This window comes from Glycine max, chromosome 14, assembly GCF_000004515.6.
Source record: "Glycine max cultivar Williams 82 chromosome 14, Glycine_max_v4.0, whole genome shotgun sequence".
NCBI classification, from domain to species: domain Eukaryota; kingdom Viridiplantae; phylum Streptophyta; class Magnoliopsida; order Fabales; family Fabaceae; genus Glycine; species Glycine max.
Genome location: NC_038250.2, coordinates 790,911 through 815,459, shown reverse-complemented (window position 1 = coordinate 815,459; position 24,549 = coordinate 790,911). Strand labels below are relative to the sequence as shown.

The following is a 24,549-nucleotide window of genomic DNA, read 5'->3' as shown; positions in this document are numbered from 1 at the left end:
AAGAATGTACCGATAAAATAGAATAAAAGGCATTGCTACTAAGGTTTTGAGTTATATACTTGACAAATCTTCTTCACTTGCAAATTTTGTTCGCCATTAGCACCTAAAATTGCAATTAATGTACTCATTACATAGATTGATCCATCTAATGTACAACAGTGTAAAACAATTTCAATCTTTAATAGCATATTAAAAGTTGAACATTTAAGATGTTGAGCATAAAGGGGAAGAATAATACTAAACTGATCTCATATTCATAAAGTAGAAAAATGTTAATCATATTTTGTGTAACATTTTCTTCTCAATATTTTCTCTATTATTAACATTTTTTATTGGTTATTATCAATTTTGGTGAATTTAATATTTAAATCAAGAGAGGTAATCATTAAATGATAAATAAATTCCACCAAAATTAATAACTTCCAACAAATTTTTGACAATCATAGAAAAAATGTTAAAAAGAATGTAATTGACATTTGTCTCACAAAACATACGATGTTATCTTTCAGAATAGTGATATATAAGAAAAAGTTTTTGGTATCGTAGTTAATATGTGTTGAGAAAAAATCAGCATGTTTAAGTACTAAATTAATTTTGGCGCCAGCTAAAAAAGGGAAAAGGGAATTTAAATTGATAATTCACTGGGGATCAAGATCACTGACTGTTCAAATGGAGCAACGGGTCCATGCAGTTTTGAATCCAACAGTGAATAAATTTTAACTTATTATTTTTGTAATTTGATTTGTAAGGGATTGATGCAGTTGAAGATTCAACTGCAGAAGTTAGAAGAGTGAGGGGACACTTTCTCAATTACTGTGGGCGTCGTTGACATTATTAGTCTGGTAAATCACAACCAACGTGCTCATATAATTCACTTTTTTCTTTTGTGAATGTGCTCATATAATTCACTAATCCAGTAGCTTAAGGCTGATAAAAATAATCAGTGGCTTAACAGAGAAAAACCGTGTACTCGCCCAAATAGGTATGCACGGTCACTATTTTTGTTAGAAAAACAAAAAACAAAAAGGTGAAGGGTGGAAGTTCTCTGTATTCTAAGATAAATTTGGTATAAGATTATAAGTCATATATTCACATTCAGTATCCACGAGTCAAATCTTGATTCATTTTGGTTTTGAAATTAAATTAAATTCCACAAGTTGCATTGCCAGCAGCGACGAAATCACATATATCAGAAGCATTAATTTAGCATAATCATGCATACAAATGTGAATGTGGGTGTACAGATTCCTATTTGAGAGATTGATTTTGAAGTATGAAGAAGGCGACCATTCACCCAATTGTGGCATGTGGCTAGCTCTATTTGACAACTATTTTTCTCCTAACTCTTGTCTCGCGATGTCCATGCAACATTTCAAATGATTGTCACACCCTCGTCCTTTACTCCAACACTCATCAGATGATACCCTTGAATAGATAGCCTTTGTCCTAAAATGTCAGCAAATACTATAAGATTATATTAATTTCATCTAACTGATTAATTTTCCCTAACTAATAAGTATGCATATGCAGATGCGAGAATAAAACATTCAATAATTTATACAAATATTTTTAAAAATAAAATTGAAGGTTAGACAAGTATATAATCAATTTATATAGTTTATTGTGTACAATATTTATTAATTATTATAAATGTATTACAATGTAAAAATAATTAATTATTTTTACAAAATAGACATCTCACATATCATAAGGTCTCACCAACTAGTAGATGTGCATTTTATGCGCCTTAATAAAAATTAAAGATAAAAATGTACATCAAAATGGGATATATTATAATGTTAATTATATATTTAGACAATTCCAAACTTTTATCTCAAACACCGCCATTGTTGAAATGTCTAACAATCAAGGCTTAAATCCAATCCTGAATCCATCTTAACAACAAATTCATTAGATTTAACACACTTTTTTTTTAAACTTTTCTTTAATTATAATAATGTTTTTGATGTCCTTGCCTGTTTCTTTTAGTTTTGACGGATGTTTCTTGAGCCTTGTATTTTTGTTCCTGAAAAATGATCGTTCAATCCCTTCTCACTTGTCACGGTAATTTGACAGCGTGCATGCAACCCCACTACTGCTTGAATTTCTTCTGTAAACTAATTGAACCGATGCTAATTGTTATCAATGGCAGAAAGTGTCATTGCTTTGCATCAACATTTGGCTTACCCTGCAAATGGATAAACAAAAAAAGAAAATATTTTTCACTAAAGAATAAACTAGAAAAAATAAAAAAGAGAAAGATAAAAACAGAAAAGAAGGCTAGGATAAATTAAACATAGCACTATACAACCAGTGTGATCATTTGATCCCTACAGGTCTGCACATTATATTGTTGACCACCAAATGTGTTAAAGTTCTTACCTCGACAATCCTGCGCATTATATCATGGACCACCAAATGTGTTAGAGTTCTTACCTCGACAATCTTGATTCAAAGACATCAAAATTCATTTTGGGGCCAAGATTGCTTCTCCGACCTCGTTTCTCTCATGACTTTCTCTTCTAACTCTTGTTGTTGGGCTAATGTCATCTCGTTAGCGGTTATTCTTCTCCAGCTCTCGTCATACTTGCTCATTCTTCAACTCTCTCGAAATGCTTCCTCAACATTGATCAATAATGACATTGGAAAAACACTAGGTGTTGAAATATTGACGGGAAAACCACTTGGTGTAAACACAACCTAAAAATGAACTAATGTTAGCAATTTTTTTTTAATAAACAACACATTAAACAAATGGGTCTCTTGATAGGAACATGAAGAAAAACAAGTGTTACCTTGTAATAATCATCTAGCAATGTAGGCAATTGTGGAAAAAGGGTGCCATGTTGGAGATGGTGTCCTTTGATTTTGGCAATCATGATATATGAACTCCATGACAAAAAGTTGGAACATGAACAAAAATAAAAGGAGAAAAGACAAAAAAAATAGTATCAATGTATACTAGAGTTTGAAAGTGTGATTAAATAAGTGCAAGGGGTGAGTATTTGTAGATGCATTTCATTTTATCAAATATTGAGAATTTATCAAATTTATCGTTCAACACTTGAAAAGGAAACTGAATTTTGACCGAGAATTTCTCTTATTTTTCAACAAAGATTAATTATAAGTTTGACTAGGAAAACTTGAAGCATTAAGTACAAATAAATATTTGATAAGTTTTAAGGTTAAATTGCAATTTAGGTAATTTATATAATTTAAATATTAATTGACGTAATTATATTGATTTATATAACTATATTAAAAATAATTTTTATATGAAAATCAATTTACAAAATAATTTATTTAAATAACTTATATATTAATTTGTGAATTTTAATTATAAATTGCTAAAATTAAAGTTAAAATATGTAAATTATTCAAAACAAAAATATATAAAATTAAATCAATATATATATATATATATATATATATATATATTAAATTTTCTTAGTTTATACATTTTTATAATTTTAAAAAATAATAAATTTTCTATTACTGTAACATTGATGCAGAGTATTTTTTTCAACTTTACTAATGAGGATTCTCTGGTAGAAAACTTGATCATTTTTAATGAAATCATTACTTCTAATTACTTTTTTTCGTCTATTTAAACTTAAGATTTTACTTAGAAGGACCAAACCAATCACTTGTTGGTAAAAAAATAATAATAATAATTCTTGAGTAAAGTTAATTAAATAAAATTATTATCTTAGTGTTTGATTATCTTATTCTGAATATACGAGAAATTAACTGACTTGATTTATAAATAAAAGAACTAAAATAAAAAAAATAAAATTATAAAAAAATCAAAATTATAATTTTTAAGCGAATATTTTCCGTTTAAGTTTTTACTTTTTACTCAATCAACTTTTGTTCAGCCGTTGATTAGCTCATGTTATAAATGAATGGCTGAAATGAAATAATTTTTATTCAGGTGACCAATATTACGGCTAATAATGTCAAAGCGTTGTAATGTTAGGGTTAAATGGAGTAAGCTTCAAAATAACTACATTTACTATTATAATTTCAATTTTTACAATATTGTATCTTTTATATATTTTTAATTTCAATATTGTATAAAAAAATATAAAAAATGTTTAATATTTTTATTTAATAAATAAAATTTAATAAAGAATACTAAGAGAGAATTTAAATTTTTTAATTCTTCAAGTCCAATGTATTGGAAGTTTTCTTTTGGGCTGATCACTCATTATTTAAATGGTTAGATAATAAATCCAACTAATTTGGTATTTGGTGATAACTTCTTAATGTTTATTATTTATTTATATTCTGTTAGTTTAAGAGAGAAAAATAGGAAATTTCATTAAAAAATATAATGGGAAAAATATATAATTCTTTATTTTGTTAAAATATAAAAAATAAAATTTAATGATTAACTATGAGTAATATAAAAAAAATATTATTTTTTAAAAATAAATTAATATAATTATTATTAATATAATTTTTAAAATAATTATTATAAAAATTAACAAATTTACTCTACGTTATGATGTTTTTATTAGATGATAGCTTTTTTTCTAATTTTTTTTACACTTCTTATTGTCTAGTTTTTTTCTAATTTTTTTTACACTTCTTATTGTCTAGTTTTTTCATCTATGCAATTAAATTCTAGGAAACAAATACCAAGTCAGATCTGAGCTGTTAACGAGTTGTAATCTTATCATCCACCTCACTGTCATGCACACTGTTCTGAGTGATGTCGTACTCCTCGATTTTGTAAACATGAACCATTCCTGCATTTTCATTATTTTTAGAATTTAGTCATGTATTCACGATATAAAATATAAAATATTTTTTATATTATTAACTAAAAATTATTATTAATGATTTCTAAAATAATTATTATAAAATTAATAAATTTATTATATATATAATTTTGTGATTAAATAATATAAACTAAAATCTACTAGTTTAGATTGTAAATTCATAATCCATTTTTTCTTATTTTTATTCGTTTAATTAATCTAACATGTTGCATAAAAAAATAATAATGTAACATGCAAAGGCATTGAATGAATTGAAGTGAAAGACATGCACAGCAGAGCCTCAACTCAAATTGCACTATAAATATCAGAGAAATCGATGCCACTCCATGGGATCACGCGTGCCTTCGTTGTACTGGATCATTCATCGCCTTTCACCCGATTACCGGTTTTTTTGTCTGATCAAAAACGATTTTTCTCGAAAAAGGTGTCACGTGGACCCAATCTTCTATTGCCACGTAGCTTATTTCACCACTCACGACGCATAGATTTTTCTTCTTCACCCGATTGTGATATGCTGCTTCGCCCTCACATCACTCCATCTACACTTCAATGCCATTATCATATCCACTCAGCGAATCAACGACTCTCGAATCTCAAGTATCACTATTGTGGGCTCCACACACAATTTGCTGTGCTTAAGAATTTGAGAGAAAATTTATGTCAATTACTATATTTTAAGAATTGTATAATAGTTCAATTTGCAATTCGAATCTTTAATAAATAAGAAACGAGTAATGTAATAACAAAAGATTAATCAGTGCACTATTTAAATAATGAAAAAAGATTGTCATTGAAACTTGAAAGATGTGTGATTGCAGTGTCCTTATGCTTTTGAATGTCTCGAGTGATGCTTACCTTTCTGATTAGCCGATCTTTTAACCACAAAAGACAAAAAAAAATACAAAGTATGCCTTAAATAAATGACAAAAAAGAGAGAGAATTTTGTCTGGGAGTGACTAGATTGATTGCATGGTGTTGATAATTCATAAATTATGGATCAATGGTAATAGTTCCTAACAAATTGGGCACCCTGCTGACACAGCTTTACGTGTTATTATCATTATCCTGTAACCTGTTGCTATAAATACCCTTCCCTTTCCTTCCCCTGCTGCATTAACTCATTTGGATTTGATTTGGAACAAACAACAATAGAGGGGTTGTGGTGCTCTGTGTGCTGCAATTTCCTTTTGAGCTTGTGTTTGATTCATCAAATCATCAAAGATGACTGTAGGGGCAGGAATATCTGTTGCAGATGGGAACTTGATGGTGTTGGGGAACAAAGTGCTGAGCCATGTCCATGACAAGGTTCTTGTTACCCCTGCATGTGGTGGTGCTTTGCTCAATGGGGCATTCATTGGGGTTCAATCCCATCACAAGGGTAGCCGCACAGTCTTCCCAATTGGCAAGCTTCAGTATGTACTCTTCACTTTTCTCTTTTCAATTCTTTTCTTCTTCTTCTTCTTGTTAGTGAAAAATAAAATCTTTGTAATTTTGGGTGAATGCTGTATTTTTTGTTGTTGCTTGTCACAATCAGGAAGTGCATGCGCATGTACTGGATTACTTTTGATGTTTCTTATTATGTGTGTTGGTGCATAGTTAATAATATTTATTTTAGGATAACTGCAATTCTGATCCTAGGATGATGTTTTTTTATTTATTTTGTTTCAGGGGGTTGCGATTTATGTGTGTTTTCCGGTTCAAGATGTGGTGGATGACGCAGAGAATGGGCACTTGTGGACAAGATATCCCCATTGAGACGCAGTTCTTGCTCGTTGAAGCACACAATGGCTCTGATATTGAAGGAGGAGGAGACCAAGGTGCTGCTACCTATGCAGTTTTCTTACCCCTTCTCGAAGGAGATTTCAGAGCAGTTCTTCAGGGGAATGATCAAGACGAGATTGAAATCTGTGTGGAAAGTGGTATGTGATCTTCAGAAGAAGAAACATTTCATTAGTTTATTCACATATATGTGGGGATTTTTTTGCTGTTTCGCAAAGTGATGAAATTTGTATCTGATTTCAGGTTGTCCTGCTGTGGAGGAATTTGATGGGACTCATTTGGTTTATATTGGGGCTGGATCCGATCCTTTTGAAGTCATAACAAATTCTGTCAAGTGAGTTACAACCTTTCAATAAATTTCATCTATGTTTTCCCCTAATTTTTAGTTTATACCAGTCATAGAAATCTACAAGTAAGGCCTTCGGGCTGGGATCATTCACTTAGTTATTACAAAAATTGAGTTTTAAAGTTTGTTAATTGAAGTTTAGTCTTCTGAAGTAATATTTTTGTTTTAACATTACTGCACTGCACTTTTGGATGTACAGTGTTTTATATGTCTAAACAAGTCAAGTTATTGATTTGATTTTATTTTCATTTTCTGTAATTTTTTTCAGGACTGTTGAGAAACACTTACAGACCTTTGCACATCGCGAGCGAAAGAAGGTACATAGCTTCTCCCTCCCTAAAATGGAAATTCCATAGACATTCTTATTTCTGAGCACTGTATCTTAACGTTCAGTACCTCTAATTTTACTTTCCCCAACTTATATTTAGATGCCAGATATGTTGAACTGGTTTGGATGGTGTACATGGGATGCTTTCTACACTAATGTCACTTCAGAGAATGTGAAGCAAGGATTGCAGAGGTGGTACTTCCTTCCATGGACAATAGACATAGTTATGAGATATACGGCATAACATAAATTTGTGACTGTTACTTTTATTTTTTATTTTTGCAGCTTTGAGAAAGGTGGAATTCCTGCTAAGTTTGTTATAATTGATGATGGATGGCAATCTGTTGGGATGGACCCCAATGGTGTTGAATGGAAATCTGATAGTTCAGCCAAGTGGGTACTTCTTTTCTAAGTTTCATTATCAGATTGTAATTCCATCCATTTTACATTGTTGAATAAGTCCATTTTTGTGCTTTCTTGTCCAACAGCTTTGCAAATCGCTTAACAAACATAAAAGAGAATCACAAATTCCAGAAAGATGGCAAGGAAGGTCAGCGGGTAGAGGACCCAGCTTTGGGACTTCGTCATATGACCAATGAAATCAAACTAGAGCATAATATAAAGTATTGCCATTTTCATTTTATTGTTTCTATTTCTCCATAAGATATTCAGTTCACGCATAGTACTCATGATCTTTGGAAAATGTTCCCCAGGCATGTATATGTGTGGCATGCAATAACAGGATATTGGGGGGGTGTTAAACCCGGGGTTCCGGGCATGGAGCACTACGAGTCAAAGATGGCCTTCCCTATCTCATCTCCTGGAGTTGAGTCAAATCAACCAGATGAAGCTTTGACAACAATTGCCATCAATGGGCTTGGCCTTGTGAATCCTGAGAAAGTTTTTCATTTTTACGATGAACTCCACTCATATTTGGCATCTGCTGGTATTGATGGTGTCAAAGTTGATGTTCAGAATATCCTTGAAACTCTTGGAGCAGGACATGGTGGGAGGGTGAAACTTGCAAGGAAATACCACCAGGCATTGGAGGCATCAATCGCTAGGAACTTCCCTGACAATGGAATCATTTGTTGCATGAGTCACAACACTGATGGATTATACAGGTATGGATTGCTTATAAAACTTCAGTGAATGCTTTCATTAACACAATAACAATAGATTTATTTATTCATGATGACGATTTTCTTTATAAATTTACTTGTGTAGCGCAAAGCGTTCAGCTGTTATTAGGGCATCAGATGATTTCTGGCCAAGAGACCCTGCATCCCACACGATTCACATTGCATCAGTGGCTTACAATACTATTTTCCTTGGTGAATTTATGCAGCCAGACTGGGATATGTTTCATGTAAGTTACCAAATACAGGATCCTTCCTTCTTCTTTTTTCATGAAAAAAAAAATATGTACTTGCTTCTGCCAGAGCTAATTAACTTCTTGTGCAATATGCAGAGCCTACATCCGATGGCTGAATATCATGGTGCAGCACGAGCTGTAGGGGGATGTCCAATTTATGTCAGGTGAGTGGAGCTTGTAGTAATTTGTTTTTCAGTACTTTTTTTTATTTGATAAATGATATCTTACCTTTGGATGTTGTTATATTGTGCAGTGACAAGCCCGGACACCATGACTTTGATCTTTTGAAGAAGCTTGCACTACCTGATGGTTCTATATTAAGGGCTAAACTTCCAGGACGACCAACAAAGGATTGCTTATTTACTGATCCTGCCAGAGATGGAAAGAGGTAAAGAATCCAAAATGATTTGGCTTCCTATATAGTTATATACTTGACCAATTGATGTAGTATCTTACTTTTTACACTCTACTACAAAATATAGTATGCATGCTTCTTTATATTTGTATTTTACTTAACTCCTTGGATGCTGCTTTTGCAGTCTTCTGAAGATTTGGAACATGAATGATTTTTCTGGAGTTGTTGCGGTATTCAATTGCCAAGGAGCTGGGTGGTGCAAAGTTGGCAAGAAGAACCTTATCCACGATGATAATCCAGGCGTTGTCACAGGTGTCATTAGGGCTAAAGATGTTGACTATTTATCCAGGGTAGCAGATGATAAATGGACAGGAGATGCCATTATTTATTCCCATCTTGGTGGTATGTTTTTCGGCTTTGACAATGACACTTGTAAAGATTACAAAAGTTAACCCAAATTTTCTTGTTTAATGGCCTTTTTATGATGTCAATTTGCAGGAGAAGTGGTTTACCTTCCAAAGGATGCATCCATCCCAGTTACCTTGAAAACCAGAGAATATGAAGTTTTCACAATAGTTCCCGTGAAGGAATTGAGCAATGGTGTCGAATTTGCTCCTATTGGTTTAATAAAGATGTTCAATTCAGGAGGGGCTGTCAAAGAGTTTAATTGGGGATCTAATGAAAGTACAAATGTAGCCATGAAAGTCCGTGGTTGTGGCCAATTTGGTGCTTATTCATCAGCTCAGCCTAAGTTGATAACAGTTGACTCAGAAGAGGTAGAATTCAAGTATGAGGAAGAATCTGGATTGGTGACTATTGATTTGAGAGTACCTGAGAAAGAGTTATACCAATGGAGCATTTCTATTGATTTTTGAATCAGAGACTTTGTCTCAAGATGAAGGGGTTTAGAGTTATAGACTTGATGTATCCATAGTTCGCAACAATATGATGAGCGTATGTAGACCAATGGCAGGAAATGTTAGAGGTTCCCTGTAAGGAATAACCAGAAGCAATGAATGAATATCACGAAGTTCTCTACCTATTTTTTGTGATATACTTAAGCAGAATGTAAATGCAGCCTTTGCATCGTTCCCATACAGTATGAATTGGTTGCTCTTGGTTTCATTATGCCTCATTTCTAAGAAGTTCATTGTAGTTTCGTTAAGCTAGAAAAGAAATATACGGATAGAAATGCATTAAGATTAGCCCGCATATCCTTTAAATGGAGAACTAATTGATTATTTGATAAATTCAAAGATTACATACATGTCTTCAATTTTTTTATGCTCCACTGCAAATATTACTCAAGGCGTTTCTGCAAGTATGCAACTCCTTTCTGATATGCTCTCATTGAAAGCAGTTACTGAGAAATCCACATTGAGAGCAAGTCCTTGTTGGGTTGGTCTAGGACTCTGAATGAATCCTCTCAATCTAACAAGTACTTCTGAACAAACCTAAGGACTCTGCAGGAGACAAATGTTAAACAAAGCACCAAATATTTCCTCTATGTAAGTCTGATTTAAATGCAAGCATGTATCGAAAATAAAGATTCAATGATTATAGCACTCCCTAGGAATTCCAGCCTCACATAATGGTGGCATGAGTCTAGAGTAAAAGTATATAAATTAAAGAATCAAAATTACTAATAAAATTAGGCCTTAACTATGCTTTAGCAAACCATTTTATCCCCAAACTAAATTCATTAATAACTAGAACAATCCTTGCACTTTTTTTTTTTTTTTTTTCTGATATAGCTTGATAGAGTGCAGAAAAAGATGGAAGAGCTTTTTGTCTCCATTCTTGCACCTGTGAAAGAAAACAGAAGTCCAGTACCAAGATTAAGAAACCAAATGCAAGGCAAGGACATGTTTTTGGCCTTTTGAGCACCACATAATAGACCACCAAATGAGTTCATTTTTTTCTTTCTGTGACATGAGATCCCTACTACACAATGCCAAAGTGATTCACTAGAAATGCCATCAATCACATTTTAAACATTTTCAAGTGCACTAATGCCGAGCTTACTAGCAATAGCCTAGGCGTTTCCTTGTTGTTGGGCTTTTTGCTAATCCTTTACACCAAAAAAATTGATGCAAATTCTCCAAATCTAACCCAAAAAATTCATTAATAAGCTCCCTCAGAAGATAAATGATAATTTTTTAAGAAGTCTGCGATAAACTTAGATAAATTTATGGTACTAAATTGAAATCGGTGCTGCTATTATAATATCAAGTAATGAAATGAATAGCATGTTTGGAAGCTGAAAAGCAAATACCAATCAAGCCTTCCTGCCCAAGTTCTAAAACCAAGAACACTGTAATATTTTTCTTTTTTTTAAGAAAAAAGTGAAAAGAAGGCATCAGCCCCAGCCCACAGCCCATAGCCCACAACCAGCTTGTGTTTTATTTATTTAATTATGGGTAAATAGTCAAATTTGTTTTCAAAAAAAGTGACAAATTAGTTTTGAAAGATGAAAAATACAAATTTAACCTTTAAATAGGTAAAAAGTGCTTAGTCTCGTGGTTAAATACTTAAATTTATAAAACCATTTTAAGTTCTAATGTTTAAAGATCAATTTGATAATATTATATTTTTCGACGACCAATTTGAGTTGCAAAGTTTAAAGATCAATTTGTTAATTTGACTAATTTATTATACTTTTTATATATTCAAGAATTAAATTTAAAATTTTTATTCTTCAAGAACCTTCAATGATGAATTTGTCTTGTTTCATCTTTAATCATTGTTTGAGAAATTATATGTATATAAATTTGTACAACAATGAAAGAAAAAGGTGTAAAAATTATATGAATAATATTTGAGGGTAGAGAAGGGTATAACATTGGAGTTTCAATACAATGGTTAGGCCTACAAAACGACACGTCGGTGGTGGGAATAAGCGTTTTAGTAGTTGAGTTTGGGTTTCGCAAAACAAAACCTTGGTTAAACCCTGAACTCAAAATTGCATTGCAATTTGTAGGAGAGAAACAGAGATGTTTGGTAGGGGAATGGTGTGGTCAGTGTGGAAGCGCGGCAAAGAAGCATGCAAAATTCACAAGCTATGCCTAAGAGGAACGCCTTTCTCTTCTTCTTCAACACAACCACCACCTTTCAAGTTCTTAACCCCTCCCGTCGCCACCCATTACATTCATGCTTTCCGATCCCAACTATTCCCCAAGGTTACCTCACTTTCTCATCTGGGTACCCTTCAATTTTCAATTTTTATCCCTTTTAAACTTGTATGATCTTATGGGTCATCATCTGTTCCTTTACTTTTTATATTCACAATCACTCCTAATTCTTTAATCTGTATGTCATTCTCGGAAAATACCCACTATTCTTCCTTTTTAATCCCTCCATGATGATGCTATTATGTGTGAATGATTAGTTACTACTATATCTAGTTAGTTCTGAGGAAATTGTGTTGGGATGATGCTTTTTATTTAGGGTCATCATGTTCATGTGCCACAAATGAGGAACTTTTCTAAGATGGTGTCTGCTGAACAAAAAGAGGGATTGAAGCTGCTAGTGAGTGGGGGTTCTCGTGCTCAGAAATTGGTTGGAATATGGCTCTTTGGGTCAGCGGCATGGGTGTTCAGCATGGTGGTGCTTGGGGGTTTAACCAGACTCACTCGATCTGGTCTTTCAATGACTGATTGGAAATTCACCGGCACGCTCCCTCCTTTCTCAGATGACGAATGGTTGCAAGAGTTTGACAAATATAAGCAGTCACCTGAGTACAAGCGGTAAACTGAAAACACTTGCTACACCTTTTTAATTTCCCATTAACTTATGAAATGTACCAAGGGATTTTTTTTTTTTTTTCTGCGAGAAAAGATACGCATTCCTGAACACATGTAAATATGTCTTCTTGAAGTTGGCTGACTAATTGTTAATGATTGAAATCAAATCATAATAAGCAGATGATTAAAAATTAAGGAATAATGTTTTAAACAACTGTTCTCAAACTTTGCCATAAAATTAATGCGGTTAAATAATAGTTTAAACTTATTCGCTGCAAGAAAAATTGGCATGATTGTGTGTTTCAGAGTATGGGGATGATAATTAATATGACAGTGATGGAGAATAATTGAAGGAATAGATCTTCTGTAACTTTGCCCATGGACAAGCTTGTTTTACCTTTCAAGTTCTAATTCCAATCTACAATTTTTAGTGCTGATCGTGTATTTATTGCAAGAAAAACAAGGGAAGGGATTGGTTAAGTGGAAGTGAGTTGACACTCGGTCTCAAAGAGCTTAGCAGTTCTTATGAATGTCATGATGATAATTAGTTTTGTGCTTGTTGCAGTGTTAACAGAGGCATGAAGATTGAAGAATTCAAATTCATCTATTGGATGGAATATGCACATCGGATGTGGGGAAGGGCGCTAGGAGTTATGTTTGCTTTGCCATATTCATATTTTCTTCATAAGCGGTATATTACGTTGAGATTAGGACTGAGACTCTCTGCTCTGTTTGCTCTGGGTGCCGGACAGGGTCTTATTGGTTGGTGGATGGTCAAAAGTGGTTTAGAGGTTGAAACATAAATAATATAAATTCCTCTCTTTATTTGAAGTTAAATTGACCAGCCTTGTCAGATTCTAATAACATTTTCTTTCTTTAGGAGCCACCATCTGAATATTCTCAGCCAAGGGTAAGCTCTTATCGTCTTGCAGCTCATCTTACATCAGCTTTCGCTATTTACTGTGGCCTCTTTTGGACTGCACTTTCTGTTGTTATGCCTGAACCACCAGCTGAATCGCTAACATGGGTTCGTGGGGCAGCTAAAGTGAGGAGACTTGCATTGCCTATCAGCGTACTTGTTGGTCTTACTGCTGTCTCTGGTGCATTTGTTGCTGGAAATGATGCTGTATGTTCTCGTATTCAATAGTTTCTTGCCTTTCATATTTATACTTGAAATGATAATTGAGCCTTTGGTGAGGATAAAGATAATCATTCTGCTCACATGTTTATTCCCAGGGGCATGCTTTTAATACTTTCCCAAAGATGGGTGATACATGGATACCGGAAGACATTTTTGAAATGAAGCCTTTGATTCGGAATTTCTTTGAGAATACATCAACTGTACAGGTAATCCATGCTGATATCTCTGAAAAGCTTAAATAGTAATAATACCTTTGTTTTCTTGATTTTTTTGGATGGATTTTTATTATCTTTTCAAGAATTGAGAAATTTGAACTGAATGAAATGTTTTGAAACACTTTGTGAGCCATTATTGTTGGATTGGTCAGTAGTAAATTTATCCTCATAAGTGTGGTTTGGCGGCCAAAGTTTTCACAACATGAAGTTCTAATTGGTGTTTTGCATTGCTCTGAACAGCTTGATCACCGTATACTTGCAACTGCAACTCTGATTTCTGTGGGCATTTTATGGTGGTCAACAAGAAAGCTGGAGATACATCCTGCAGTACGATCTGTGATTGGAGGTGCTGTTGGCATGGCAGCTCTTCAGGTCTTAATTTCAATTTCCAGTTTTATATACTTTATAATAATTATCATTTTGTATTGTTGTTTCTAGCTAGCTCTCTGCCTGTCAATATATTGCCTCCTTTGTCGAACTGAGTACTCAGACCTGTTACTCGACGTGTTTTTGTCTGATTCTTCAACTAATTGAAGATGATGATGATAAATAGATAAAATAGAAATAGGAAGAAAGACTTTATGGTGGTTGTTTTTGTTAGTAGTCTAGTATATGATTTCCCAGAGGCTGTTGTCATCAAGTATATAATGTAATTAATTTTGCATGGTTTCAGGTCACCTTAGGAATTTCAACGCTTCTTTCATATGTACCTGTTTCACTGGGCACTGCACATCAGGCTGGAGCCTTGACACTTCTGACATTTATGTTACTTCTTAATCACACGGTTCGAAGACCGTCTTTGTCCCTTCTCAAATCTCTGCCTCAAGTTGTCAAAGCACACTAATTGTTTCCCGGTATTATATTGCATCAAGGATTAGACTTTTTAAGTTGACAAAATCTGTGACTATTATTTTTTCCATGCTAAATTTTGTGTTGAGCTCCTTGTCCAATTTTCCACTGTTGGAATCTTCTGTATTTGTTTTGTACATTTGAAGCATGAAAATTCATGATGATGCAACCGATCTGTTGATTATGTAATTAACAGATACATATTATTAAAAAGTATAACCTGTGATCGGAGGAAGAGAATAAAAAATTTGTAATTTAACTGATCCGTTAAATTACTGTTTGTCTAGAATACAAACAGAATTACAATTTTTTTTGCACAAGCAAAATTTTATAGCTAAGATACCAGAAACCAAAGAATAATATGATATCCAAGGTTTTTCCAGGGTGGAGCCGTGGAGGCTACCTCAAATGAATATTTTGAAAATGAAGCAGCTAAACACTTGAGTTGGTTTATTCAGACTTATAACTAACCAAATTCAAGCTCACAACAGAGTTCAATTCCACAATTACAGCATTATCACTATATAGAAATCTTAAAAAAGCATAGGACGCTATTTATTTTTTTTATCACAAGTTCAACATCTTATTCAGCACAACTTTATGCTACTGGAGAGTCTAAATTGGCCTTAAAATACCCATAAAGCAACATTAAAATCACAAAGAACATGCTCACCATGCGAGGCTCACCATCAAGGCCAATTTCACCAATGAACGCGATGTTATTTGGAATAAGGATTTACAAGCAACTCAAGTGTATTGGAACATATGATTAATTTATACTAAGATAATAAATTTATAAATTAAAGCAACTCAATTTCACCATAAAGGGAAAAGACAACAAAAATAATAAATTAAACTAAGATTAAAATTTATAATAGTATATTGGAACATATGACCGTATGGGAGAAAAATAAGCACGGGTGAACAATCATGTTTAATTTATTATGAATTGGCTGCAAAATTCACTTCTCCAAACAAGGTTCATGAAATGGTCAACAACACTCTCACCAACCCTCAGATGACAATGATCATTGTCAGAATAACAATTTTTTTTTCCGGAAAGGTAGAAGAAACAATTTTTGGGGTGTCGAAAGCAACAGCCTTGGATCAGATGCTTCTTCCTTTTATCAAACAAACAAAAAAAATCCATGCAATAGAATAAGGCGTTTTGTTTTTGTGTATGTGTCAGTGTGAGTGATAGAGAGAGAGAGAGAATAATATCCTTTAAAATTTAATTTGAATTAAAAATATTTAACATAAAATATATCATGAAATTCAAGAAATTATATTTTAAGATTTTAATAGATTGAGTTGACTTAATTTTATTTTATACACTAATGTTTTGGACAGACAAGTTTAAGTTAAAAAAAAACAATTCTGTCAAAATTTTAAGTCAAATAAAAATTAAGCTAAACTCATTTTAAGGCGTCGACGTCCCTTGGAAAACTCATTCTTCACCCTAAGTAATACGTATGACAATCTGAATCTGAAATAAATTGATGTCATGTAATTTATACTTTTAAAGAAAAATAAGTTAGTTATACTTTTTATATTTATAGTTAATTCAATTAACTGTTACATGTAAATAAGGGACATAGATATTTAATTTTTAAAATATAAATAGTTTTTTTGATACATCAGTAATCATCTAGAACTAAATTTAATATTTTATTTTATTTTGCGATGAGTATTAGTAACTTACATTGTGGAATAAAAGGGCACTACGACGTAGGTGGTTTATGATTTTTCGCGTAAAAAGGCTGTTTCCACTTTCTATAACAGTTCGACGCTAAATTCATATTATCTTATGACGTGGTTGAATGAAAAAAGGTTCAAGCTATCGAAAAAAAAAATGAAAAAAGGCTCATGAATACTAGAAAGGTCAAAAACATGGATTAGGTGTCTCGTGGATCTTCGAATGAAGTTTATTTGAGAGGCTTGCTTGTGTATATATATAAATATAAATATAAATATGTTACGCCTTCGAAAAATGCTTACTCATAATAAACCCTTTTGATTATTTTCATTATAATTCTTGTGCCCTGTGTGATTTTTGAGAAGCAAATCGATCAAGCTTGAAGGGATACAAAAATGAGTGAGGAAGAAATAGATTATTCTGCCATTGATTCAAGGCTTTCCTTCCCTTGACGTGACATTTAGGAGAACTGGATGGTAAGTGGTAACATCTGTTTTTAATCAGTTATAATATGAAAGCTTTATTTATTTCTCCCATCAGAGTACTTTTGTATATGTAAAGGCATTACTTTTCTTCTTCCTCCTTGGAAGTTCTGCCATTACTTTTCTCTGCAGCCAGATGGTATTGAATTTGAACAGCAGTAGTGAGATTTGGACTGACTGGTGTGTGAATGGCCGTTGGTAGCACCTTTGTCTTTTCTAATGAGTGTGGTGTTTGTTGAAATGTATAACTAATTAAAAATATTTAATAAAACTGATATCTTAAACCTTTAATGAAGGAGTTTATATCAATATTCTTAATTATCATGTTACATTTTTTTCAATCATAAATTTTAAGTCCAAGTGATGGAAGTTAAAGATGAATATAGTAATTGACACATTTTAAAGTAATTGACCTTTCTAATATATATATATCAGTTAAGTTACCGTTAACGGGCTGGGCTAGCCATAATACTTGCTCAGCCTAGCCCAATTTGCAAGTTTAAATGTAGACTGTTGTTTGGAATTTGAATCTTGCACTTCCTGCATCCCTCCATATTTGTTTGAAAATATCAAATTACCCTTCTCTAACCCTATCATTTTTCTATTTGTGCCAACTACTCCCATGACAACACCTCCTTCACCCTACGACAACTTCTCCTTCTTCATCGTGACCTCCTCCTCACCAGTCACAATGCCACAAAATGTCCTCCCCCTTCCTCCTTCCTCTGTGTGTCGCCATTGAAGGTAAGAATGTGATTCGAAACATGATGTTTTGTCTTCTGAAATGATAATTTTAGAATGTTTTATTATTTTCAACTATTATTTGGGAGACACGATTCTGGAAGCTATATAGTAGTCTTATGAAATGGTCATTCTGGAGCATAGACTAAGTTCCAAAATAGGCTTCAACAGACCTTATTTTTTTTAAGGAGAGTATATACGTTATTTTGAACAGACGTTATTCCTATTGAGTTAAAAGACACTGGTCCAACCTGCTACATAGGCCACAGTTTATGAGAAATTCTGGTTCAGCGAGGTAGACATTTTGGCATAAAATACGTATATACTTTCCTTTATTTGATGATTAACAGGTGGTCCATCTGAGTCTGAGAGGCAACCGCAAAATATATTTACCTAGAGATTTCAAAGCATTTAATCTAACAATTTATTTTAATAGGAATTCATATCTACTTTCCTTTACCACCATACTAATTCAGTGGTGGGGTGCAATAAGTCCTGGTGGAATTTTGGTGCAGCATTTATGTGCAATTGGTGAAGGGCATAATGGTATTAATATATCTAGTGGGGACAGTATATTGTTATGGTTAGCTGGGTAAAGATGTATGACATTGGTTTTTTGGTTGGGCTTCATTTATGTTCTGTGGGGGGGCGTTAATAAGGTGTAACCTTTGTGGGTGCTGCACAAAAAAGACTATATACTTTATCTTTGCATATGGGTTGGCGGTACCCCTTGTACCTATGTTAATTATATTAGTTTTTTCTGATTAAAAAAAAACCCACCGTACTAATCTTGAATGTAGTTAGATAACAAAATCCTACATGATTAAAATCATGGGTGATGTTATTGGGACAGCATTTTAAGCATACAAAAACTCATTTTCTTGCACTGTTACCCTTATCTTTTTATCTATGCTATGGCACAATACCACATCAAAAATCTACATGCAATTCGATGATCAATTAGTTTGTGTTACTAAAGGGTTCTCCCTGCCAACTTTGGTATCAGTTCATTGGAATCCTAAATAGTGTTAATTATAGTACTGTTTCTTTTCTTGGTGTCTATTCTCTAGTCTAGAATAATCAAGTTAGTAAATGGGAAGTTTACAAAGTCCCATAAAATTAGCACAATCCTCGCTTACGATAAGGAGGAGCCAAATGATATTCCAATCAATTAAAGTAGCAAAAGACATTACTCAACTGAATAAAGATGGTGCTTTTACGCAAATGATTCTACATGTTTTTCAATGGAATCACAAATTTTCTCCAAGTTCCTTGAGCTCGAAGTGAATGAAGCTAAACGTTAGTGGGCCTTAGCCCTTAGGTGTGATAAGGAAGGGTTGAACCATGTTGCTAATATACGTTCATTTTACGCAACCGATTCTAGTTCTACATATTCTTCAATGAAATCCAATATTTTCTATACGCTCCTTGGAGTGAAAGAAGAAGCTACACGTAATGGGCAATAAGTATGATAAGCAAGTGTTGAAAATAGGAGCATAAAACGCTCTGGTCTTCCACGTTTGGCGTGCTTTCAACTTCAATGACAAAACCAATATAATTTCAAATATCCACTCACTTAGTTTTTTGAAGACTGTCATTTTGAAAATAATTCTATAGTAGTATTATATTGAAGCACAAATAATAGAGTCCTTCTCGTACGGGATATGCATAATGAAAAAAGAGAAAATTAACAATCTCTTGTCTCTCTTTTTGAGGGGGGGGGGGGGGGGGTGAGGAATTATTAGGTGGGTCAAAACTATTATCATTTCATTAATTAATTTCCACGTGACATGTATGTAATAAAATATTATTAATTATTTTTCATAAATTGAAAATTTTGAATACATGACACTTAAAAGTTAGAGGAGACTATGGATACGTGGTGATCTTAAAGGTATGAAGTATTGTGATGTATATAAAGTTTGTACTCAAAAACTACGAGAAAGAGATGATGTTGGAGTGTTTGGTGTGTTGACTAAGGTGAGCAATACTCGACATGATGTTAAACATAATATGTAAGTTTTCTAAATTATCTATTTTGTACATTTTCAAATATTCTGAATCTTCCTACATTAGCCCCACTATTTCACTCACGTACCTCTGGTCCTCTGATAGATACTGATTACTGAATCATTTTCACTATGTTGAGCATTGAGAGAATATATTCCACAAGAACACGACAGCTCCATTATTAGAAAGTTATGATGACGAGTGCATATCTTTTATCAAAAGGCTACCACAGTCATACACCATGCAGTTTCAAACTTCAAAGAATCTCCTTCCTCTTCGCATCATGTTCTGGCCTGTATTTTTTATAATGAAATCTAGTACAATAAAGTTTTCCTGATTTTATGCTGTGTCCTGTCGTTAGTAATGTCTGTTTTAGTACACACCTTAATTATCAAGAACATGGCTTCCAAAAGTTTTAAGAAACTAGCTATTTTAATTTTGGTTTGGCACAGACACACATGCTTATCAGCATAGTTTAGATTTATTTACACTATTTCCTGCAACTTCTTCTATGCTGCTAGTCAATTACTTAACTTTAGGAGAGTTGTCGTAGACATCTTCCTTTTTAATTTAATAAGCATGTTACATGCAAACCAAAATTATGTAGTTACCAAACAAACATAATTTTGAATTCAAGTAGGTGCCATATAGTTCCTTTGATTGTAGTTGGCTGTAGACTGTACAGGGAATTCAATTGCACTGAACTCCATGAATACCAATTGAGTTGGATGCTTGGATAAAAATGGCTGTTCAAAACTCTCTCCAAATAACTAGAAGTGGTAGTGGTGGTTATGACGATGACGGGCGTGCTAAAAGGACTGGTAAAAATCTCTAGGACCATTCCATATTCATATATATGAATTTGACTCCTGAATTTTAGTTCTTCCATCAATTTTATCAGGAACTTTATGGAGTGCTGTGGCTCATATCATCACAGCCATTATCGGTGCTGGTGTTCTGTCTTTAGCTTGGAGTACTTCCCAATTGGGATGGATTGCAGGACCAGTTTGCTTGCTTTTTTGTGCAATTGTCACCTATGTTTCTTCATTCCTCCTTTCCGATTGTTACAGAACTCTGGATCCTGTAACTGTGAAAAGAAACTACTCTTACATGGATGCTGTTAGAGTCTATCTTGGTAGTTCCTTGTTCTTGTACAAGCACTCTAGTCTCAAATTCAGGATATGGTTGCAGTAAAATGCTACCGTATTTTATGCCAACTAATTATGTTTTCTGTTAGTTTAGGCAATAAGAGGACATGGTTGGCTGGTTCCCTTCAATATTTGAGCTTGTATGGGGTTAGTACTGCTTATGTAATTACCACAGCAACCTGTTTGAGGTACAATTCCCGTTAAATCCCATGTAAAATGAGAAGATCATTGTTTATATGCAATTTTGAGTTTGTGTTGTAGTTTGTTACTTGTATCATTTGGTGCTTTTTTTTATCTCATGTAATATTAGAGGTACTAGTCTACCTTAATGATATTTGTGTTCATGTTCTAACAATGTTTGGTCTGTTTGGTCTTTCTACAAAATGCAGAGCCATATTGAAATCAAATTGTTATCACAAGGAAGGGCATCAGGCTCCTTGTAAATATGGGGATGTAGTATATATGATGCTGTTTGGACTAGTTCAGGTCATAATGTCATTCATACCAGATCTCCACAACATGGCATGGGTTTCAATTGTTGCGGCCATAATGTCCTTTACATACTCATCTATTGGACTTGGACTTGGAATCACAACAGTCATAGGTAAGGTTCATTTTCACAATTAGAATTTAAAGTGTTGTTTACTTGTCCATTCAAGCCTTCTGATCATTGAAGCAACAAGATGAAGGAAAAAAAAACAAGTAATATTATTCTAAAACACAAACGTAGCTGCTAAAAACATACTAAATGCCAAAATATATGGAATGTGGAATTAATGAAGAAACAAACTATATTTTGGTTGCTTTTGCAGAAAATGGAAGAATTATGGGTAGTTTAACAGGAGTACCGGCTTCAAATATTGCTGACAAGTTATGGTTAGTCTTCCAAGCAATTGGTGATATTGCCTTTGCCTATCCATACACAGTCATCCTCCTTGAGATACAGGTACCCTTCATATTCCAATTGGGTGGGAGAGGAACGTGTAAAGGAGAATTTAATTTAAATGCACTCACAAGTAAATTGTAAAGATATTTCATGTTGTGATTAATAATAAATTACTATTTATGGTAAGTTTGTTGACTTATAATAACTATTTTAAAAGTCGTATTAAACATGATTTATTATCAGTTGACTGCAATTTTATTTTTTTACATTAACAGTTTATAGAAATTAAACTCTAAAAGAAGACACAATTTACAGCTGAAGCCAAGTATTGAATTTTTTTTTTTTTTTACTGAAGGACACTCTAGAGTCTCCTCCACCAGAAAACAAGACCATGAAAAAGGCCTCCATGATTGCTATCCTCATTACAACATTCTTCTACCTCTGTTGCGGATGCTTTGGATATGCAGCTTTTGGAAATCAAACACCAGGGAACCTCTTGACAGGGTTTGGATTTTACGAGCCTTACTGGCTCATTGACTTTGCGAATGCTTGCATTGTTCTTCACTTGGTAGGAGGATATCAGGTACTAGTGCTACTAATCGAAGTTCACATTATATACATAAGACCGTAACTTCTTATTAATCAATTGAACTACTACATTCTTTCTTAATGTAAAATTAATGGAAATGATGGTATTCATACCGAAAGCACAATTGTAACAGGTAAAAGTTACCATAAGGAAGAAATTAAAACAACTCATACAAGAGAAGTTCTAAATTAATACATTACTAGGAAAGGTTTGGCTGGAAACAGTTAGCTTCCTAACTTAGCTTATGAAATGCTCCAATGACATTTATTATAAAAATAAAATAATAAATATTAAACTATATGAATTCTTGTCCATATGCAACAATATCTGAATTCTTTTCATGTTACCAGACAAATCATAGTTGTGATTCTTGTTTATGATCTTTTGAACAGATTTACAGTCAGCCGATCTATGGAGCTGTTGACAGATGGTGTTCAAAAAGATACCCCAACAGTGGATTTGTGAATAATTTCTACCAATTGAAACTGCCTCGGTTGCCAGCTTTTCAGCTAAACATGTTCAGGATATGTTTTAGAACAACCTATGTGGTTTCCACGACTGGACTCGCTATCCTATTTCCTTACTTCAATCAAGTTATAGGAGTGTTAGGAGCCTTAGGCTTTTGGCCATTGGCTATATATTTCCCTGTAGAGATGTACTTTGTGCAGAGGAAAATTGAAGCTTGGTCTAGAAAATGGATTGTCCTTAGGACCTTCAGCTTTATTTGCTTTCTGGTGTCATTAGTGGCCCTCATTGGATCACTTGAAGGAATCATAAGTGAGAAACTAAGCTAATGAAGGGTGCTTCATTTGTTTGAGTTTATTGTCTTGTTGCCATATCTTCCATGTAATTCAGTTTCGCATTAATTCTATTACTATTTACTATTGAGAGTTAATAAAGGGGATAACAATTATGTGGGGATGTGTCAAAGTGAAGGCGTTGTGGACGTGGAATAGTTCTGTTGGGTGAAAAACTCCCTTTAAAGAAAGTGTAATGCTACACAAACAACTCCACATAAACTTGTTGATAACTGCTAAATAACTGTGAATTTATAGGAATTAATTAGTCAAATTTTGGCTTAAAATTAGTTATTTAGCAGTTATTTGTAATTAAAAGTGAGAAAATTAATTTAAATTGAATTTCTGGTTGCAGATACGAAAAATAAGGTCGCATTTAGCAAAAGTGGCACAGAAAGGAAGAAAAAAAGAAGAAATTCTGAAGCAGGCCCAATCCAATAGGGGCGCTCAGCGCGCATCAGGCGCTAAGCGAGCAACTAACTGAAGGCGCTGAGCATGGCGGAAACCGTTGCGCGCGCTAAGCCAGCCAGGCGCCCAGCGCCCGATCCAACAGACGCACAGGCCCAGCGTGCATGGCGCGCCCAGCGCGCGATCTGAACGCGCTAAGCGCGAGGTGTGGCGCTGAGCGCGACTACGAAGGCCCATAAGCCCACTTCAGCCACTATAAATAGAGAGGCAGTCCCAAGGAAAATTCATTCCATCTCAGAGCATCACTCTCAGTACTTCAAGCCTGAGTTTTCTTCCCTCTCTATATTCTTTGTTTTGTTTTGTTAGCCTAGCCTTTCTTTCATCCCCAGTTGTAAGCCCTCAATGGCCATGAGTGGCTAAACCCCTAGCTAGGGCCTGGCAGGCCTAAAAAGCCAACGATGTACACTGAGCTTCAAGAGTTATCAATGCAAAAGAATTTATTCCAGGTTTTTCTGTTCTATTTCTTTTCTTTTATTCTTGCATTCATTCTTAAATCTCTTTTTGGGTTTTAATCGCTCGGGAGAGGGTAATTCTCAATAATATTTAAGATTCAATGCATGCATCAGTTTTAGGGGTTAATCGCTTGGGAAAGGGTAACACCTAATAGAACATCTAAAGAAAAGAATCATTGGGTTAGCATTGCTAGGCATAGAATGATAACTCACTGCCCATGCATTTAAGCAACATCTAGAACTTAATCTTAATGCATTTTAATTATTGAATCTTCGCAAAGGCATTTGGGAGATAGGTAGTTAAAATAGGCTTGCCAACGTGAGACATCAGGGGCAAGTAGTCAACAGATGTGGGTAGAACT

At 33.7% G+C, this 24,549-nt stretch overlaps 3 protein-coding genes across 8 annotated transcripts; all 3 read left to right on the top strand.

Annotated features, from left to right (window-relative positions):
* The first annotated feature begins 5,115 nt into the window (after window positions 1-5,115).
* Window positions 5,116-10,095, top strand: LOC100785506 (probable galactinol--sucrose galactosyltransferase 1). The gene is made up of 13 exons (XM_003544506.5): window positions 5,116-6,199; window positions 6,456-6,706; window positions 6,810-6,900; window positions 7,181-7,229; window positions 7,341-7,432; window positions 7,526-7,633; window positions 7,729-7,863; window positions 7,954-8,364; window positions 8,468-8,609; window positions 8,712-8,779; window positions 8,869-9,003; window positions 9,155-9,372; window positions 9,469-10,095. The coding sequence occupies exons 1-13, from the start codon at window positions 6,009-6,011 to the stop codon at window positions 9,843-9,845; spliced, it is 2,268 nt and encodes a 755-aa protein (XP_003544554.1). The 5' UTR covers window positions 5,116-6,008; the 3' UTR covers window positions 9,846-10,095.
* A 1,716-nt stretch (window positions 10,096-11,811) lies between these two features.
* On the top strand, window positions 11,812-14,991 carry LOC100784443 (cytochrome c oxidase assembly protein COX15). The gene is made up of 7 exons (XM_003544504.5): window positions 11,812-12,149; window positions 12,418-12,716; window positions 13,279-13,504; window positions 13,594-13,839; window positions 13,950-14,060; window positions 14,310-14,441; window positions 14,743-14,991. The coding sequence occupies exons 1-7, from the start codon at window positions 11,964-11,966 to the stop codon at window positions 14,911-14,913; spliced, it is 1,371 nt and encodes a 456-aa protein (XP_003544552.1). The 5' UTR covers window positions 11,812-11,963; the 3' UTR covers window positions 14,914-14,991.
* Window positions 14,992-16,888: 1,897 nt separating this feature from the next.
* Window positions 16,889-23,351, top strand: LOC100781771 (probable amino acid permease 7). 6 transcript variants are annotated; one of them, XM_041009167.1, is made up of 9 exons: window positions 16,889-17,090; window positions 17,783-17,840; window positions 20,533-20,668; window positions 20,749-20,982; window positions 21,090-21,183; window positions 21,385-21,599; window positions 21,808-21,941; window positions 22,237-22,464; window positions 22,863-23,351. In XM_041009167.1, the coding sequence occupies exons 3-9, from the start codon at window positions 20,590-20,592 to the stop codon at window positions 23,262-23,264; spliced, it is 1,386 nt and encodes a 461-aa protein (XP_040865101.1). In that variant the 5' UTR covers window positions 16,889-17,090; window positions 17,783-17,840; window positions 20,533-20,589; the 3' UTR covers window positions 23,265-23,351. The 6 variants fall into 6 exon arrangements, with proteins under 6 accessions (XP_040865101.1, XP_040865099.1, XP_040865102.1 ...); XM_041009165.1 differs by having other exon boundaries at window positions 20,524-20,668; XM_041009168.1 differs by lacking the exon at window positions 17,783-17,840.
* The last annotated feature ends 1,198 nt before the right edge of the window (window positions 23,352-24,549 follow it).